General features: G+C 36.8%; 1 protein-coding gene across 3 annotated transcripts in view; it reads left to right on the plus strand.

Annotated features, from left to right (window-relative positions):
- LOC123772411 (tubulin alpha-1 chain) overlaps positions 1 to 20,672 on the plus strand; it is a 33,388-nt gene extending 12,716 nt beyond the window's left edge. For 2 of the 3 annotated variants that reach the window (XM_045765534.2, XM_045765535.2), the window contains 8 exons: positions 1,157 to 1,261; positions 1,551 to 1,747; positions 2,450 to 2,631; positions 3,305 to 3,401; positions 4,138 to 4,236; positions 5,294 to 5,443; positions 7,440 to 7,629; positions 17,432 to 20,672. In XM_045765534.2, the coding sequence (XP_045621490.1) occupies positions 1,157 to 1,261; positions 1,551 to 1,747; positions 2,450 to 2,631; positions 3,305 to 3,401; positions 4,138 to 4,236; positions 5,294 to 5,443; positions 7,440 to 7,629; positions 17,432 to 17,532 (1,121 nt within the window). In that variant the 3' untranslated portion in view covers positions 17,533 to 20,672. Of the gene's footprint in view, positions 1 to 1,156; positions 1,262 to 1,550; positions 1,748 to 2,449; positions 2,632 to 3,304; positions 3,402 to 4,137; positions 4,237 to 5,293; positions 5,444 to 7,439; positions 7,630 to 13,426; positions 13,545 to 17,431 lie in introns of all 3 variants that reach the window. The other variant, XM_069325861.1, reaches the window with a different exon arrangement.
- Positions 20,673 to 21,861: the final 1,189 nt, after the last annotated feature.

Consider the following 21,861-nt stretch of genomic DNA (forward strand, 5'->3'; position numbering starts at 1 on the left):
TGTGCTTCGAGAATGAACCTGACTGTACTACTGGATGTATTAAGGAGGAGGTGAACATATGACAAATAGCCAAACATTGGCTAAATATCTCTAGTCAAACAAAAAAATTATGCCACACTGCCATTCATAAAATATTCATAAAATTCATAAAACAACTGGGGCAATCATAGGTAGAAAATACATAGAAAGCATAACCCTAACAATAAAGAACAACAATGATCAGCTGATTCCATAAACAACATCCAGCCGTCAGTGCAAAGTGCTTCAGGTACAACTCTAAAACCTGTCTGCTTTTTTTGTCACCCTTCCATCAACTGGCAACAAAAAAAACTACATCATATCATCTTGACACAGCCCTCACTTTGCTTTGGATTGAGCACACCTGTCTGGCTGCACATCTCCATCTTCAGTTGGTGGATTCGCATTACTGCTAGTGATGTCCAAACCAGGAGGATATTGTGGAACATCTACGTCTACACTGTCCATTGTTACAAAGTGCTCTCTCTAGGTTGCATATTCCTTGTCTCACAATTAAAGCAGGCATTGGGAAGATTAGGATGTTTGTTATGACATCCTTTGGCAAAACTTTCCCTTTATTGGACACATCTGTTGACTGAAGAGGCTGTAGGAATCCCATCCCTCTTTGCAATTTCCTAGTATTGGGCAGCCGGGGTGCTTCCGATCACTCGATTGTTATCACCCCTAAATCGACAGCAACAACACCAATAACAAACTACAACTACTTTCAATCCTTGCCAATTAAATTTTGACATGGCACTGTGATGCATCTTACAACATTACCACTCGTGCAGCCATCGGGATGAGAGAACCTTCATGCAAACTGCATATACTGTACCATCAAGAAGAAAAAGTCTTCTCACCCTGATGTCATCTCATCCAGCCTTTCCCCCTCGCCAACCCTTTTTCCTCGCTCTGCCATCCTTTCACCCTACACCCTCTCGCTCTGTCTTTTTTTCCCTGCCCTGCCTTCCCCATAATCTACCTTTCTCTCACCTTGCCTTCTCTGTCAGAATATTAGATGTTAAATAATCCATCCACTGTCCAGCTGAAATACTGTACTGTGCTTTCTCTTGTATATTGAATAGTATTATATGTGACTTTAATTACCAATGTGATTATTTAATGTTGTCTACAGATGAGATTAAGACAGGCACCTACAAGGCACTATTCTCACCAAACACACTCCACACTGGTAAAGAAGATGCTGCTAACAACTATGCCCGTGGCCACTACACTGTTGGTAAATATTGTATATACTGTATTTGATTACGTTTATGCAAACTGAGCTCTAGCTTCTAGATCAACCAAAATGTGAAGTTCAGTATCTAGTGCTTCATTTAATTTTAACACTTGAATGCTATTAAAATTTAAAGAAAAATATCTGGATAAGAATCTTTGAGAGAACAAGGGACAAAATATATTGATTACTAGATTAAATGCCTCTAAATATCACATGTTATCTAGCACTAAAAATGTAATGGCTCGGTATTAGGTAATTAAAATAATTATACATTATAAAATTTCTGTAGGTAAGGAGCAGCTGGATGTTGTTCGGGAAAGTATTAGAAAACAAGCCGACATGTGCTCAGGGCTTCAGGGCTTTCTTGTCTTCCATTCTTTTGGCGGAGGCACTGGCTCGGGCTTTGGCTCCCTCCTGATGGAATACTTGTCCCTTGAATATGGGAAAAAGTCAAAACTCTGCTTTTCCATCTACCCTGCACCACAGGTATTCCAAACTATACTTGCCTCACAAGTATTATGTTGTCAAATTGTATACCTTGCCTCTTGTGTACACCTTCAGTATCTAAAATTTTACTGCATCAGTGAGTGGCTATTTATAAATGCATGTTAAGATTACAGGCTCTTAAAGCCACTTTCCTCAATTATGCAGTTCTAATGTAATGATATATTGTTAATGGTCGATAATATAGGACATAATGTGGGTATCGATAAAATAATATAGATTTTATATTGATGTTTAATGATGTTAAAAAATTATATTGAGCCAACCAAATAGTGTACAAGTATTACTTCTGCATTGTCACAAATCTGGGTGGTCTCTATCAACCACTGACTTCTTTACTGTATTCTTCCAGGTTTTCAAGCCTGTCTTCTCTGCTTTTGTTTACCATTTTGCACTTACTCATAATAAGATACTTGTTTAGCTTTCACTATCAATTGTGATTATTTTTCTGATGGATAACAGGTGAAGATGTTCATTAGAGTAAACATACATTAATAGTCAGTACTCCCATGTAAGCAAATAGACATTCCTTACATGTTATTGAAAAGACAAATATTGGTTTAAGTATTAATAGGATAATTGTCTGCTGAAAATCTACCATTACTAAAAGACACCAGCTCTCTATTATAAACATGAATAGAAGTACAGTTCTGAAATACAGAAGTGGCTCTTCAAATTTTACAGGTCTCAACTGCAGTGGTTGAACCGTACAATTCCATCTTGTTCACCCACACAACGCTGGAACATGCTGACGTGACATTCATGGTTGATAATGAAGCCATCTATGACCTTTGTCAGAAAGAGCTGCACATCACCCGACCCACTTACACTAACCTTAACCGCATGATTGGCCAAGTCGTCTCCAGGTAGGGCAAAGAAATTCTTGCTGTAGCAAATTAGTGTTCTTGGTATGTTAACTTAATTCCTAAGTGTGACTTCCAGATAGTTTTCCCATATACAGTAACACCCAGTTTATCACCAGATATGATAACTAGCTGAACTCTTAAATGGCAATGTGAAAATCTCGAGTACCGCAACTTTATGAATAGTATGGTGTACAAGGTTGTTTTTAGTATAGCAACTAGATATGATGTTTCTAGTTTTTTGCACATCATACAAAATTATCACATTTAAAAATTGTGCCTTTTTTCCATTAAAATGAGAATGCAGTCACATGATTGAAAGATTTGGTAGCAGTATTTTAATAATTTGGCATTATGGCATATTGAATTAGACAATCATATTTTTGTCTTGTTTTGGGTTAAAGTTACAGAAATACCCATGTAAGCTTATACAAAGCTTATACAGGACTGTACATGGATATTTGAAAACTTTGAAAATAATGAGACAACTATGATATTAGTATTAACACATGCAAAAATACTGTACATGTTTGACAGAGTACTAATACAGTGCTGTATAATTAAAAGCTGAGAATTTTGAGTGTTTCATGTATCGCTTAGGAAATAAAGCACTTGTAGCCTTGTTCTTACCAGTCAATGTTTATATGACTTAATGAAGTACATTTTTATTTTTCAGCATTACCGCTTCACTGAGGTTTGATGGCGCATTAAATGTTGATTTGACCGAATTCCAAACAAACTTAGTGCCATACCCTAGGATACATTTTCCACTGGTATGTCTCAATCTTGCCACTATCTTGTGCATGAAAAGACTTCAGTAGGTGAGACAATGAATGTGGTAGTTAATGACACTGAAATTTTGCATACATTTAGAAAGAGTAGAACATAAGGGTTATTTGTCCCATACTACCTTGCATGGCAAGTCAGGCTTACAAGAGACTTCTATAAGAAGTTAAAGTACTGTTCTTATGAGAGCTAAAATACATATCAATGGAAATTTAAAATACAGCTTTGAATAGTGATTCCATGCTTACAACATTTATTATAAATCTGTAATATAATACAAATTTGTATTGTTGCAAGCAAATGTACAAGTAGACCTGTATAAGTCTAATAGGAGGCAAGGTCTAGTAGCTTAATCATTTAACACACAACTACATGAGAGCAGTTAGGTTAGCAGTTAGATAGCACAAGGCACAAGTAGATGAGTACATTTTTGAATTTCCCAATTTTATTTATAACTAAACCTATAATATTTAAATTTTTGTATTTTCTTTTGTTAATTACATTTAATTAGATATTTTGTATAATGTTTTAATTATTGATTTAACTTAATGTAAGCATCTTTATTTTTACAATCCTTGTTTTTTTATATGCTATACATGTCCAATTAATCATTACTAAAAGTACTGTCATATACTGTTCTTTATTTGATGAATGTTATATATGTCACTTCTTAAAGACTCAAATTGCTGTCATTGAAACTGAAATTACCTGTCATTTCTCCAGGCTACATATGCACCAGTAGTATCAGCTGAAAATGCCTTCCATGAAAATTTTGATGTTCGATCCATAACTGCCAAGTGCTTTGATACATCCCATCAAATGGTAAGAAGTTAACCCAGTGATTTTTCATGTTTACTTACAGTTCCTCTATTGGCCTCATGCTTGTAGTCTGACCTGATGTATAGTAATTAATTCTTGGCAACTGCACATTCTAGGGTACACTTCTATTGTAGGATCATTGGCAAATGTACCTTATTGGATGATTTATTCAAAACTTTTCTAGACTTCGTTTAAAAAAGTACCGTATTTTCTGGTGGATAAGACGCATGTTTTTGGTCCATCAACATCTGAATGTACGTTGTATTTATTTGTGCAACGTCATGTTTTCCCTACAAAACCACCTGAAGATCATTTTATGTAAATATATTTATGATGAAAGATACTAAAATTGCTTTTCTACAAAATATCCTAGTAAATTAGATAGTAAATTTATATTGTATGTACATGTCACTGGTATGGGTTAGAGACCAATGCCAGCAGAGCTTGCTCCAGGCAGGGTCTCCCATGCTGGAGTTCTTAAGAGGGTACTGACCAAATAGTACCTAGTTAATGGTACTTGCTAAAATTGTCAATAATATAGATGCACATTGGAACACATCTATTGTAGAGCTTAGTTCACCTCCCATGCTTAATTGTCATCAAGTGACTAGAGGAACACTGTCTTTGAGATCACGGGATCAGCATCCACCCCTGTTTATGGTTCCTAGAGACACCAAAATGGAAGGCATTACTGACTTAGAGGTCAGTTCAAAGTCATGTGCTTGGGTCAGGTCCCTACCCGTGGTTCATAGAACATTCTGGATCATACCTACAACAGCTAGTTTGTTACAGCACTATACAAACATTATCTTTGAGGGACACATTTAGGGTGTATTGCGGTGAAAGTAAGCCACTCTATGAACTTGAAATTCAGTTCAGCACACCCAATTATTAGCAGGGTAATTTTTCTTTTCATTACTTGTTTGCCTATTAGAGTTAAATCTCTTTCCTGATACATAAACTACATATTTTTGATCATTTGTATTCACTGGCAAAATTACCCGTGCACTGTTTGGATATAAGATACTGTATCCAGTACTGAAGATTTCTTTTATTACAGGTAAAGTGTGACCCCAAAAAAGGAAAATACATGGCATGTTGTCTCTTGTTCCGTGGTGATGTTGTTCCCAAGGACGTAAGTGCAGCCATTGCAGAGACACGCACTAAGAAGAGCATCACTTTTGTTGACTGGTGCCCAACTGGCTTTAAGGTACATCATCAAAATGCATTATATTATATTATATATTATATTATATTTAATTATAATATATTAATATATACTAATATTTTAAATATATTTAAATATAATTAAATATAATATATTTAAATATTAAATATAATTAAATATAATATATTTAATTATATTTAATTATATTATATTAATATATATTATATATTAATGTATATTATAATTAAATATATTATATTTAATTATATTATCATTATATATAATATAATTAAATATAATACATTAATATATATTTATATTATATTCAAATAATATAATTAAATATATTATATTTATAATATATTTATATATATTTATAATATTTATAATATTTATATATTAAATATAATATAATTAATTATATTTAATATAATTAAATATAATTAATTATATTATATTTAATGTATAAATATATTATAAATTTAATATATTTAATTATATTATTTAATTACAGTGGCATCTCGACATACGATTGCCCCTACTTACGATAATTTCGAGTTACGATGTAAATTTCATCGAAAAATGCGACTCAACATCCGATGGTGTCTTCGACTTCCTATATTTGTTGGTACACGTTCGGGTCGACCGAGCGCGTGGTCCCCGGTCACGCGGCCGACCTGCCTCAGTTTACTACAGCTGCCCGCTTAGTGACGATCGCGCCTATAAGAAATTCCGCTTTTGTGGTGATTTTTGCAATTTGAACATTAAAGTAATTATTATATGTCACGCCATGAGTCCCAGGAAAGTCAGTGGTAAGGCTCAACATATGAAAACCCGTGTAAGGATGACCATAGTGCAGAAACAAGAGTACAGAATGTGTCTTCCTCAACAATTAAGAAAATGTGTGCAGCATAGGAAGAATTACAAACCTTTGCTGAAACGACTTGCCCAAATCAAGCTGCAGTAGGTCGTTGCCTTAACCTATTCAATGACACTGTGATGCATCATTACAGACAAATGTTAAAACGAAGGGAAAAACAAATGTCTCTTGACAATTTTTGTAGTGAGACAAACAAGCACTGAACCACACCCAGGTCCTAGTGGTATTCAGGCAAAACGTAGGAGAAAGAGCACCCCAGAGAAAACATCACTGCCTGATGTGATAATGGAAGGGGACTCCCAAACAGTAACAACTCTCCTCCTCCCCCCCTCATCACCATCTTCCATATGCCATCAAGAGCCCTCCATAAAGGTAAGAGAAACTTTGGTACTGTATTGTAGTTAGAAAAAAACATTGTATTCAGTATAAAATGTATTTGTATGTTAGTTAATATTTTGGAGGGTGGGGAACAGATTAATTCAATTCCCTTTATTTCTTATGGGAAAAATCACTTCGACTTACGATATTTCGACTTACGATCCGTCTCTGGGAACGGATTAGCATCGTAAGTCGAGGCCTCATTGTATATTATATTTGAATATACAGTAATATAAATATATATTAATATACAGTAATATATTATATTTAATTATATTATATTTAATTATAATATATATTAATATAATATAATTAATATATATTATATTTATATTAATATATATTAATTATATTATAATTAAATATAAAAATTAAATTAAATGTGTATATATAAATAAATAAAAAAAAAGTGTTCAGAGACCTCGTCCAGCATTTTGGAGGTTGGGTGTATGCCCAAGATACAGCACGCATTTTCCCTCTGGATCACGACACTGAGGTGCTGGAACAGGAAACTGGCCGCTCTTGTGTCTTTAGTTTTCCTAATGAGGTCTTAACCCACCTCCACCATATTGAAGCTAGCTGGAAAAACTGGGAGAGTACTGGACTGGGTATAGGAGTACCTTACTGGAAATAAAAGGGTCATAATATATACTATATACAAAAAGGAATACCTTTAATCAATTGTATAGACACAGCAGTTGCACCATAATACCTGCAGTAGTACCATAATGAAAAATTTATATTATCAGAACATAAATAATGTGATTTTATGTACTTCAGGTGGGAATCAACTACCAGCCACCAACTGTAGTGCCTGGTGCTGACTTGGCCAAAGTTGACAGAGCTGTTTGTGCCCTTTCAAACACAACTGCAATCAAAGATGCATGGGAACGCCTAGACCATAAGTTTGACTTAATGTACTCTAAGAGAGCCTTTGTACATTGGTATGTTGGAGAAGGCATGGAAGAGGGTAAGTCTTGAGAGCACCCGCTATACAATTGTCTTGCTGTAAGGAGTTTGCCCAGAGTCTAATTACTGTATAAGAGAAGTATTTCACTCTTAAAAAATTATAAAGTAAGCTCTTTAGAGTAAAAGTTGATCTTTTAAATGGAGAATATGTGATAGCAAAACTGAAGAGTAAGGTAAATGTAAATGTCGAGACCATACGTAGTTAAGCTTGGCATCTAGTGTAGCCATTAGAGGTAAACGGCTATGGAGTGAAACTGTTACACACAAAATGTAGTTTGTCGAGATCGTCATTATGACTACAAGTAAGTGCTGCAATGGAAAGTAGGTGGTTAAACTTAAGTAAATTAGCAAGGTTGAAGAGGAGTACAGTATATACTGTAATAAGTTTGATGGCAAAGTGTAAGGTTGGTGGCATGCCATAATTTAAACAGTCATTTGGAATGTGAATGGACTCTAGTTAAATATAAATGAATTGGAAACTTAAAACCATAATGAAGTTTATACTGTACGTATATATTTCGTTACGTCAATTAAGGTACTGTACTGTACTGCAGTTATACCCAGCTCATAGACTGCTCAATACAACATAAAAAACAAAATTCCACATTTAAGTTAGTGATTATGGATAAACAGGATTAAAGTAGAAAACCCAAAATTAAAACAAATGTTAATTTAATTAAACAAATGCAAAACTTTAACACCTGCAATACATATGTCTTGCACATGTAAAATAGTAATGACAAGAAATAAAACATGAACTCACCTAACTCATTGAATCGGACAAAAAAATAATAAAGTAAATATCCAACTAAGTTACATTACCAACCCACAAATATTATGAAACTGCCAGAGCAGTTCATTAGAACCAGTGGAGTTTCACCCTGTAGTGTGTGGAGACTAAACCTTACCTGACCCCTGACCCACCTACCAACACCAACAAACTGAAAATCCAGCACATTCAAAACAAAGCGCTCTGCTTTACTGTGAATCTTTCTCTGGCTGACAGAGTAAGAACCAACCAGATTCACAATCCTGAAAATGATGCCAATGAACATCAGACTCGGTTACTTGCTAAGAAAACAACCGTACCGTATGAAGCATCTCTTCATCTTGGATTGTGAGAAGCCCCAAGAAACTGTCAACAGCCAGCAATTACGAGCTCCAAGAGCCTCCACATAGTACCAGAAGAATCACACTCCAGCATAAAGTGATCAGGTACATCCACGACTAGGACTTCCAGAGACAACACAGATCCTGAGCGACCTGCCAGAAGACCCCCGGACCTAATACTGTATACATACAAAAAACTAATACAACAAATCAAAACAAAAAATCTTTTCTTGCAAGCAACGCAGAAAGCCTAGTGTTGTTAAGAATCGCCTCATTCAGCCACTGATGCGGACTCGAGGCAACCCATTGTGCTGACACCCCAACACCACACTCACATACTCGCATAATTGCATATTTGCATATCACTGGTGTGTTTCTCATTCTCCTTCACCACTGGATCCTTTCTCATATTTTTTATATATACAGCATATATATATATATATATTATATATATATATATATATATATATATATATATATTATATATATATAATATATATATATTATATATAATATATATAATATATATATTATTTATTTATTTATTCATAATTAATTAGTTTGAGTGTCATTTCCATTCACAAATGGAAATGGCATCCTTTCTGACAGTCTATATATTACTGGTTTGGGTGTCATTCCTATTCACCACTACATAATTCTACTGTGATAATGATTCTTGTCATCTTTCTCTACATGTCTTTCATTATTCATCATCAAATTCCAGTCATGCAATGGTCCTGTTTCTGTGCACTTTTTTGTGTGGTTTTTCTTCTTTGTTGTTTTTCACTTGATTAGTGTATATCCCATTAACGTCTTTGTACTTGCATATTTTCTGGGAGAGCTCCTTGTGATTCCCTGAAGCCATCTTGTTGAGATGGCTCCCAACTACTGTAAGAAGTCACATCTGCTCTGAACTTCCATTAGGCCTACCAAGGACCAGAGCCAGAATCTTCATGCCACAGATTCTGCCTCAATGGAAGCTTTGTGGGTTGATCCTTCTTCCTTACTTTCCATTAAGGCTCGTGTTTCTCAGGTCGTCCAGAGTGTCATAAAGCTCAGCCAACCTGCAGCCTTCCCTAATGCTTGTGATGTTCGTAATTCTTCTTCTCTCGTAGCAGTCTTTGCTAACGTGTCCTGAGCAATTTTGGTTGCGGGGGTTTTGGTGGTCTAACAGGGTCTTGGCAGCCCCGTATTTAGTCATTGTTCCCAGGGCCTCATCATGCCTGTGTTGTCTTTGGATATCTCTCTTGACCTTATCTTTTCTTCGTCTCCATTACCTGCAGTCTCTCCTTCCTGGTAGATCCCCTGTCTTTCTTCTCCATGGGTAGTTAGCTTCAGGGAGCCACAAGGGGCTTCCTTAGAAAACCAGCATTGAATATAATGACACTCTTATTTCTGGATGAGCCCCAGTGGCTCCCTGATTTTCCCTCTCCCTTCCAGGTTTGTCATTTGGTGTTTGTGCTTTTCATGTCTGCTCCTGAACTGGCTTAGAAGGCTGGGGGAGACTTGGAGCTCTAAGTCCCCCGTTATTGGCAGTGGGTTAATGATGAGCTTGTGCTCTGGGTTCCCCCTTATTCGCAGGGGTTAGGGCTAACGAGCTCGCATTATTTTCAAGAGATTCAGTTTTTTGTTTACATTGCTTGGGGAATTTGCTTGGCATTTCCAAGGCTTCGGTTCTTTTGAACCAAGTAGTGATCAGTATTGTTTGCCGACTTTCTGAATGCTTTCCGGGTAGGGTGGCAGTGTGTCACCTGCTTTCAGTACTGTACCTCTGTGAGAGGTAGTCAGGTTCTGGCTCTGGTCCTTGGTAGGCAAGACAGAACTTTGCCACTAATGTGACCTTGTAGTTGGAAGTCATTTCAGCAAGGGAACCAGGGCTCACCCAGAAAGAAGCATTTCATTACATTTAATGCTGGACTTGTATCTTGTATTTATATATACAGTATATATATATATATTTTTATCATTATCTATGCAAGTTATAGTTGATGCTTCTATTTTTCATGGTGTTTCACTTTGCATATTTTCATTAATTGTATAATTTTAAAATTAATTCTGTTCACCACTGATGGAATGCTTCACCTATTCTCTCTTCCTGTTGTTCCTTGTCCTTCATTTTCTTGGTGCCACTGTATGCTTCCCATTTCCCTCTAGGAGAATTTGCAGAAGCCAGGGAGGACACTGCTGCCTTAGAAATGGACTACCATGAGGTGGAAGAAGCCTCAGGAGATGATATTTGATGAGGTCCATATATAGATATATGCAGATAAGCTGTAGTTATTATTTATCTCCTGCGTCCCTTCAAACTCAGTAGAGGCATGATTCAAATGCGATTCAGGCTTGTAGCTTATTCCTCCCTACCCGCATTGTAGACTTCTTGTTCCTTTAAATGTATGCAGCTGAACATCCACAAGTCCACCTGTAATGTATCCTCACATACGGCTGTTTATCACATTGTTGTTAATGCAGTGATCAGGAAGGATTATTTGTCCAATATCCACAAAAGTTTAGAGAATAAGAAGTCGCCAAGTATGAGCCATTGTAAAAATATAACGGGCCACCTGGGAAATAGCAAATTTTTCCTCAAACTGTGGTGAAATAGGTACAAACATGGCTATACCTATTAATCACATCTGCAGTCCTGTAGCTTTGATATAGATTTCAATGTTTTAAATATATTGATAACTTATTAATCAAACAGTATAATGATGTACAAGCTTTGGAGGTACAGTAGTTAATTATTGTAAGTACTGTACTCTATTTTCGGTATTTGCACTTTGTGAGATCTTGAGCATGGAGCATGTCTTTTCTCATCACTTAATGTTCTCCATTGTTTTTCACAGAGGCATTTTGACCATAATACAGTACAGTATATCAAATTATCTTCACATGATCATTCATATTTTCTTACAGGCAACCATGCCATTTATCCAGATTAAAAAAGTTTTCCATTTGTGACCTATCGAATAAAGTTGACTGGGTAAGTGAGAGAGTGGAGATGCAGTTGTGAGTGAGAATGCAGCCAGATACGAAAGAAGTGAGAGACTTAGTTTGCCTGCTGGCCACTCGGTGCAACATGTGTGCCTCTCATACACTCAATCTGTATATGTGCATTGGCACACCGACCCAGTATTTTTGTGTGGGCAAGGGCAGTCCAGCATTTATTTCCCTTGTTTCCCAACTGTCTCTCGTGGTCACCTGACCCTCGATAGTATCCTTGGTGAATCAGATACCTTTGATGTTGTTCGCCTTGTGCGCTTTTGTTCTTGTATTGGCATCCTCAGTGATATTTAGCGCCTTTTGAATATCCCACACTTTTGACGGTGCTACATAGCCTCCCCGGCTTGGTGCCTTCTTTTGATAACTACTTTCTTATTTCCCTTGTATACCTGGATTTGTGTGTCTTACAGTATGTAATCTAATTTCAATGAGCTTTTTCATTCTGTTTGTCTTGTACATATTGTGATACTAAAACCAGAATTCGAGAATAGGCTGTCACATAAAAATCTTTTTCTAGCCTTAATGCTTATGAGTGGCACTTTTGTTGTTTGTTGGGAATTGATTCTAAAAATGAAATGACAATGAAAATTTTCTTACTGAGAAGGACTCCTTGGTTGCTACTTAAGGCAGTATCCTTATCCTTCTGGTTTCACCGCTAGAATTCATGCTCAATCAAGGCAGATTGTTGACATTTCACACTGACTTGCCATGATATTTTCTAATTTTCTTGCTGGGTGACTCATGCTAGGGAGACACTGTAGAAAGTTCAGTTCAGTTTGATGTCTGGAAGGTTCATGCACATATATTCTAAGCTTTTCAAAGTGTTACTTGATATTGCATTAACCACCAAGCAGCTTTGGTTCATAGCATAATCTGCTAGCACACTTAATGAGGAAATAGCTGAACAGATCGTGGAAAAAACAACAAACATCTGCGTCCATAGACACTGTTCTTGAGAATCTTGAATGATGTGGTATAAACTTAGAGAACAAATGGACTTCTGTATATCACTAACACTGAACTAAGAGAAGAAAGCTAGGGCAATTTAGGATGAAAATATATCATGTGTAACTGAAAATTTGTCTGACAACCAATTATCACGATACAGTGAGGGAGACTAAGAGATTGTCTGGCTCTAGGAACACTGAGGTGTGTGTGATGCTGCCACCTGGTGGTGGTCAGCAAGGGTGGCCAGTTTAAACAAGTAGTTAGTGAGCCTTCATTTGGCAGTCACTTATGATTCTAAATGTGAGGATTTGATACGGCTTTGAAGTCTTATAAATGTGACCCTGATGTACATTCTGGGCTGGATTGTGCTTTTCTCTAATGGCCCCAAAGTACCTTTAATGACCCTCAAAGAATTTTTAAGAAAATCCCTTTGGCACTGGTATTATTTTCCATATCAGCAGTTCAGCGCAACATTTTCTTTGCAGTAATGTTTTATTTGATTTATGTTTATATAGATTGGTTTAGATTTTATTTATTTGATTATCTGACTTGTGCATTTATTAATTAAATTGGTTAAGGTTAAGTTAGGTTTAGTTTTCTATTTCGCTATGAATGTGTGTGTAATAAAAGGCAGATGGCACTATATGTAGGCAAGCATGACCCTCATAACTGAAATGTGTAGGTCTGTATATTAAGTACAGTATGTTATTTTTGCCTTGAAGTTATTTTTTTGTCCACAGGAGAGTTTGCAGAAGCCCGAGAGGACTTGCAGGCACTCGAGCAGGATTACCAGGAAGTTGAAGAGGTCTCGCCAGACGATGATGCTCTTGAAGAATACTAGATCTGAGCATACCTGAGGCAGGCCATTTTGAGGTGTTTTGGTCACCATTCTAAAGCATTAAGTGACATTTATAAAAATCTAGCAAGGAAATTGGATGTTGGTATTAAAAACAAAAACTTTCTGAACAACCTTAATGAAGGAAATATAGATTTTGTTCTTCAAGCACCTATTAGGTGGACAGTTTTATGTATAAACAGGAAACCAGCTTTGAATGTAATGAAAGGCTTCTTTCTGGTAGCGCCCAAGTGGCTCCCTAAAGCTATCTCGCAAAGATGGCTCTCCACTACTGGGTCACATCAGTTGCAGGAAGCCACTTGGCCTATTGGAAACAAAAGCAAGAACATAGCCCCCTCACAGAGGTGTGGAGAGCAAAGAACTTTTTTTCTTTTTTTTTTGTATCCCCACCCCAATCAAGAAAGCATCTAGAAAGTCGGAGGAGCTTTACAGATAACTGCAAGGTTCATTGAAAATGCAGTATTGAAACAGTCAATTGACTTGGCAAACTCTCCTGGGGAAACAAATGAGTCACTCAAAACTAGTACTGATAGCCCCCACCAGGTGGCCCGGAGCCCTGACCCACACTCGCCCGATCATCTAGTTTGGAGCTGATGGACAACGAATTAACAAACCTGGTAGCAAGGGAGGGAGTCAGGGAGCCACTGGGGCTCTTCCAGAAAAAGGCATTTAATTTTAATCAAAGTTGGTTTTCTGGAAGGAGCCCATTAATGGCTCTCTCAAACTAACTTACCACAGCTTTACGTGGTGAAGCATGAGACTTACCAGGGAGGAAGAGAAATAGTTGGTACTACTCAAAAGAGATTACATGCCAGACATCCAGTCCAGAATCACAAAAGACCAACAAAGAACATCATCATGGGCCAAACAATGGGCTGTCAAGATCCTGTTAGAAATCTAACCCCGAGCCCAAAAACCAGCCCACGACATGGAGAAAATCTCGGCCAGTGTCGCATACTTAGACACCAAGGGCCCAATGGTAGACCATAGGATGACCAGCTATAATGACACTGTGGACAACCAAAGGAAAACAAGCCTCAGAACAGGGACCAAGGAAAAAAGGGTCAACCAACAAGGCATCCACTGAGGAAGAACTGGTGACAGGTTGGCAGTGGTGAAGCACTGTTACCTGGTACATCAAAGGATACATTTGGAAATATGATCAGGAAAGGAAGCCATCAAAACTCAAGAAAACAAAAATGCACTATAGATCCACCAAGTCCCATGTAGGGACCGGGCACAATTGGGCCACCCACTGAAAAGATAAGGACAGCAGGAGATACCCAAGGCCATGCATGGTACTTTAGCATCCTAATATCCACCAGACAAGGGTTAAGCAAATGCGTCACTGATTATCACACACATTCTATAACTGTACAAACCTGAGGAGGAAGCAAGAGAGAGCCTGGTCTCATGCTTATCTGCTTGTAGCCCCTCTCGCTGGTCGGCTGTCTCTCTGCAATTTTCCCTGATCTCTGCCATAGGGAAGAGATCAGGATGTTTGTAGGAGGTACTAAAGTCACTACAGAATAAAGATCGAGTGTAGAGGAGGGCCCAACTCCTGACCCAACAGCACTAGACCAGTAGAGAGGAGAGAAACCCACAGCACCGACGGTCAAGTGAGATGACCAAAGGCCTACAAACCATGGGACTAGGAGCAGGCAAAAATGGGTCTAGTGCCTCCTCCCCAACCCTCACAGGGCCAACAAAGGGTAAAAATGAAAGGCTTGCGCAAGGAAGAAGTGCAATGGCCCAAGAATCTGACTCGGCTAAGGACCTACCCTGACCAACAATAGCAAGGCTTTAACCATACCAGAATGCCTCTGAAAAAAATACAGGATCAGAGCTCCAAAAACACAACATTCATCAAGAATATGATAGACAATAACATCCCAGATAACTTGTGCGACAACACCCGCAGGAAAGTGGGAAAAGCAAAAATGGGAGGCTCATCAAGCCTTCCAGGGTTAGTGGTTGGGGTTGGTCCATTGGGTAAACAGTGCGTGTGTGAGTAGTGCATGTGCGAGTTTGTGGCTGTGTGGAGAATAAAACACTGAGAATCCAGAAGCCAAGGAGCCTCTGGGCTCCATTCTCTGGTTCCATTCTGACTTCTCCCTCTGGTTCATTCAGAAGGTTTCTTCAATTCTACTCTTTGGAACTGGATCCTTTGTGTGGCTTCGCTTCTGGATTCTTGGTATTTTGTTCTCCACGTGGTTTATGTGCAGTATGTGTTCAACATTCTCATGGATAGGTTATCTCTCTTCTGTCCCATTTCCATTGAGGGGACCATCACTTTCATGTCCTTCTATTGGGTTTGCAAAACATTCGGTCATCCCAAGGTGGACCTTTTTGCATTGGCAAGGAACTGGCATTGCCCCTCCTACAAGGTTCTATTCCCCTAATTGCAAAGCTCTCATGGTGGATGCCTTTTAGCTGAATTGGATTGGAAGAGCTCCTAAGCTCTTCTTTCAGTTCAGGGGTGCATCATACCTATGGGTTTCCAAAACTTGCTTTTGAATCAATAAATTTATGGAACCACTTACCCACTGAAGCTGCCGAGTCAAAGATGGTGCTACAATTCAAAATCCACCTGACAAAGCTCATCAGGAAGAATGAGAGGGAACCTTCACAATCCTTGGGCTGATTCTCTCTACTATGGTCACTTAGAGACAGTGGTTAAAATATGAATTTTAAGAATGATATGTGACAGCATATTGTATGTAGTTACCATGGTCTTGCAATGAGAATATAAATGTGTGAAAAGAAGATTTGAATCGGCTTGAATTTGTATGAAGGAAAAGGATAAAGTTTGGCTTATATTAAATACACAAAGGAAAAAAGTGAGGATAAATAAAAGCATCATACAGCTAGAAGGTGCTTATGCCATACTGTAATGGCAAATACAATTTATTGAAAGGAAATTGTAGTATCAAGGAAAGCATTATTGATCACAGAATGGTGTTAGTTTAAAACTGGTAGACTTGTGCATATTGCATTCACAAATACTGTTGTCTGCATGCTGGAAAACTGTTAACAATGGTCAATTATACAAAAGGAAATTGCATAGTAAAAATTTAAAACTAAAAGTAAAGAAATTTTTGAAGAATGATCATTTTGGTGTCATGTAAGACTGTATTTTGGATGACCATTTGCTTGTCCTTCACTGTAACTAGTCATTTACATGAAAGAATCACTAATAGACCACCTTGCACTTTGCCTATTATTGTAACTATTTAACAACTGTTGCCAGCTTGGGAGCATAAGCTTGGTGCATGACACCAGGTTGCTATGTAATGAAAGATATTATTCTTAAATTATAAGGTCATTTTTATTTTTTCACTTTTTTGGTCATTTCCCTTACTATATCTGGTCTTACTTGTTAATATTATATCACTTCTGCTGTATTGTGCAACATGTACTTCTATATAGTTTCTAGTTACCTGAGCAGCTTTTGCAGCATTTACACTGTAAATGGACAAATGTATTGTTGGATAATATGTTGTCCCTAGATTGGACTGGCATTTGTCGTGTCTATATGTTTGCCTTTGTCTGTTTGTCTGTTGCCTCTCCATTATTAGCCTTGTATAATTAGACCTTTATATATTTAGGAACATTTGATAAAAGTAATAATCAAATCAAATTAGGTGATTGTTGATAGACTTACTCATTATTTCCTTGGCTATTCCAGCCAGAAAAATATCTCATATTTCAGGTGAATTTTGGGTATTACAGTATTTTAATCCTTGTTCTGTTTTTTAGCATTTATAATGGTTAACAGTATAAACTTAATGGTTTTTATTTTTTGTCAATTTGATTATTTCCAAAATATCCCTTAATATCTCTTGATACTTTTTGTTTCACAACTCTGATGAACTTTGCCATATTTCAGGCGAGTTTGCAGAGGCTCGGGAAGACTTGGCAGCACTGGAAATGGACTACCAGGAGGTGGAGCAGAACCCACCAGATGAGGATGGCGACGACTACCAATAGCTCTTCACTCCTGTACATTCTGAGAATAACTCCAACTAGTTCTTCACTCTACATGATAGTCATCTACAACTAGTTCCTCATGCCTCTATATCTTGGGAACAGTTATACCTAGCTCCTTACGTCTTTACATTCTTAGTGATGATCCACTCGATGATTGCTTTCTGCTAGCTTTAATGTTTTTTATATTTTTAATACTTATTGTACACAGTTTTTAATTTAACTATTTTAGATTGTATCACATGTTTTTATGACATATTTAGTATATATCATGTCAGGGTAACTTTTTGTACTTTACTCTAGTTAGGCTCAGGGCTCCAGCTGCACCACATTTCAATGTTGATGGAATGTGTTTAAATAAGTACAGTAGATATATTTTGATAGGTCAGTTTTGTTTGATAAACAGGTAGAATTTGGTTGATAGATATACAGTAATGTGATTGGCAATCAGATTGGAGCTGGCAGACAAACATATACAAGGGGTTTATTAATAGACAGGATTTGATAGGCAAAATGATGCTTAACTTAAATAATAGGCAGTATTGCATTTGAAACCAATATTAAAGGGAACAAAATAGGTAAAGTATACAGTACATTGAAAATGTTCAGTGATTAGAAAGTTAATAAAAGTAAAATTTATATTAAATAAGTATATTACTTAAAACTAGTGGATGCATTATATGTATAATTAACATGCTGGTGGATACAAATGTTAAAATGTTGACTATTTCTATACAGTATAACACTAGTGCTGTATGGTACTAGGGAAAGGTCATCATAATGAACAATTATATTAGTTTAGATAGTATAAGATGAATTACTAGCACAAGGTTATAAGGTATTATTATGTTTTATTTTTATTTATATTTACTTACTTATACAAGAGTTCTTACATTCGTGTAAAGCCACTAGCATAACGTTTCAGGAAGGTGTTGTTACTATGTACATACTATTTAATATTGTAGCTTGCATAATGAGGAGAATAAGAGTAGAGTGGGGTTCCACTGTGAGGCAGTTGGAAGCTTCTTTGTTACTTTTGTTAATACTAGTACTGTATATATACATTTTGTAGTTTTTTATCTCATTAGGAAAGGAGTTCCATACTTTTAGGTTCCTTTATTTGCTTGGCATTTTTGCAAATATAGAGTGGGATTTAGGGCATGTCAATAAGTTAGAGTACAGAACAGTACTTGTTCGATGTTCATGAATTAAGTTAAATCCCCCTAGAGAGAGTGAGTTTAAAGTCTGACTTAACATTGGAGTTGATCAGAATACTGTATTACTAATTAAAAACTTTTACTGTAGTTAAATGTGGATTACAGTTCTCTTACATCATTAAATTACTTTCATTTATATACAATAATATTGTAATCCAGGTTAATTTTTATGGTAAACAATTGTGTTAAGTTTATTGGCACATTCATTATAGAAATGTGTGTCCACTTTATATAGTGTGCAAGTTACTCGGTATGTGTTATATTTGTTGTGCTCGCCAAGAAGTTTAATTTAAAAAAAAATAAAGTGCCTTGCTTATCAACTAGAAGCACTGGTCTAAATGAACCTAAGTGGTGTCTTTTCTCATCACCTAAGAAATCAATGTAAAATTAGAAGCTTGTTATTCACTGTAGTATAAATGCAAGTATAAATAAGCTTAAGAAGCATTTCAAGAGAATTCTGTTAGTTTCAGAGCACATTTTAATGGAGATAGATTTTTCTTCCAAAATGTTGAAGAGCGATTTATAATATTCAGTACAGTATATCCCTTCAGGAATACATGATGTAAAATGGGAAAGAAAATTTTTTACTCTTAACAAAATTAAATATAATAGTGACAAATATGTCTATTAAATTCATGTATGGTAGTCTTCCAGCACAGGCAAGAACAATCTACAGTACGGAGAAAGCAAAGTTCCAGGCTAGGTTTTAGTTCCCTGGAGGTAGGCTGCTTGGTCAAGGGATCTTTTATGAAGACTTGTCCCCAGAATACTGAGTGTAACAGATAAAACCAAACTGTCACTTTGGTTTGGCTAAAATATTTACAAAAGAGCATATTTTAGAAAGATAAATATTTCTTTCCTTTGCTGCTTGTACATTTATGCTAGACTTCTCAAGAAAATAAGATAAATTAAATAGCCTTTTACTTAAATGGCTAATGCTTTATCCTGAGATGATAACCACATTTACTAGATGTATTTTATTCCAACATTGCTCATGTCCTCCATTGCAGAGGAGCAGCCCACATGTGTTAACTCCTGAGCTGCCTGTAACCATACCATATATTTGATAATTATATAACTGGGAATTCACATGCAGTACAATACAGCACCTCAAATGGTGTTAAAATGAATTGAATTACTATACAGACAGGCAGGCTGCAATCTGTGTGTGTAATGTTTTTTCACTATTCTCAGAATATACGTAATGCCTAACAGGATATTATTACTAAATACTGTAGCCACAAATGCAGTACAATATATGATACACAGTATGTGTACAGTAAATGCAGTACAGTACGGCATTTACATACATGTACATACATGATGTGTGATAGATGCCATGAATGTAGTTTAGAAATTGCGTAAAACATGAGCTACATAGTCAGAGCATGGTATTGCAGTATTGTGCACCAATACAATGTCTTGGCTACACAAATTTTGTTTGCCATTTCACATATGGGAGAACCCACCTTAACTAAGCTCAAAACTAAATTGTGCAGGTTGAAATTCATGTTACTTAAACTCGGGCAGAGTACAGTACATGTATAAGGCATATAAAGGTGGCTACCTATACAGATACTAAGAGTTATATAGTATCTATATACAGTAAATTATGGATTATTATATAGGTCATCTAAACACTTCTGTATTGTGGAATTAACCCAGCAGATTTAAATTTGTAACTAAAGCCTTAAGGGCTGAGGATTTCTTTTTACTATTTGAACAAGAACACCTTCAGCAACCACTCATTCCTTTTGTTTTATAAGCATAACAATGAGAATTTCTTGTTCACACATACACTTGTACCTTGCATTGTATAGCACATTATTGTGATATTTGTATTTGTTGAAGGTGACTTGTTATACCTATCCTCAGTGTCTGTGATATTGTCTAGTCATGAATTGCTCAATAAAGTTACAAAATGTATATTTATATATAAACTATCCTTATAATTTTTTACATATCCATATACTTATAAACTGTAATGAGGTTATCTTTTAATATTGAGCAGGTGTTGTGTAGTCTTCATACTATACTGTTTAACATCCCTTAGGTGTATAGTGATGAGAAGCTTTTGTATAAAAAGGATGGACATCCCTCCACATTTTCATCACTGTCAGGGCCAACCATTAAGCTAATTTTCCAGGTCGGTGGATAAGACAAAGAGAAAGAGTTAAGTACCACAATATTTGCATGATTTAATCTCATTGGACATGTACCTGTGGGGTAAGCTAAAGTATATAGTGTACAGTAGGAACCAGCTATACTTCAGAAGAGCTTTGACTTCATGGAAAGGAAAGTGGTTATTCAGCTGTTCAAATCCCAGATACAATCCCCATTTGGACTACTGTATCTGGGCATGGAGAATTCACCCCAAAAAATCATCCCAGGACTAAACTGATTCTCATACCTGGAGAGGTAGGGGGCCTCTTTCTTCTAATATAATTAGAAGCCAGACCACTTGTTTAAAAAATTCATTGCAGCTTATACAAGTAGTAAGCTCATTAAGCCACAGTGTAGGATAAAACAAGTGATGCTTTATCACCCATAGGCTAATAAATCCATAGAATTGCCTGCTCACAAAAAGCTGTAAATGCAAAGACTACTCCATAGTCCACATAGTGAGGACTGACGATTTAAATGCGAGCACAGCACACAGTACTGAACAGTATATCCTGTTACGACCAAAGATTACATTCACTCCAAAAAAATCTTACCACTTACGGGCTATTCATGCCCGTGCCACCTTTTGGATGCCTTAATCTTCATCAATCAATCAAATTGAATAATCTTCAGTCTAATTTCAAAAGTGGTTCAGTACAGACACTTGAGATATACCGCACATCTTCAATATTCACCAGTAAGAACATAACACTCGAAGTGTTCAGATTCAACCGACTCCAAGACGCTTCAGCTTCGAGCAGACAGAGCAGAGCAGACAGCCAGACTCAGGCTGCATCGAGTTTCCACGCTCTCGTCCCACACCCAGCTCCTTGACTCCACCCGCATTCAGAGGGGCACGCTCTACGACTCACCCCACATGCGAGCTCTCTACCTCCGGCCTCACTCAGCTCTTTGCCCTGCTACAGGCTTCGTCTCAACTCCTAAGACACTT

This window comes from Procambarus clarkii, chromosome 17 (genome assembly GCF_040958095.1).
Source record: "Procambarus clarkii isolate CNS0578487 chromosome 17, FALCON_Pclarkii_2.0, whole genome shotgun sequence".
Taxonomy (NCBI): Eukaryota; Metazoa; Arthropoda; class Malacostraca; order Decapoda; family Cambaridae; genus Procambarus; species Procambarus clarkii.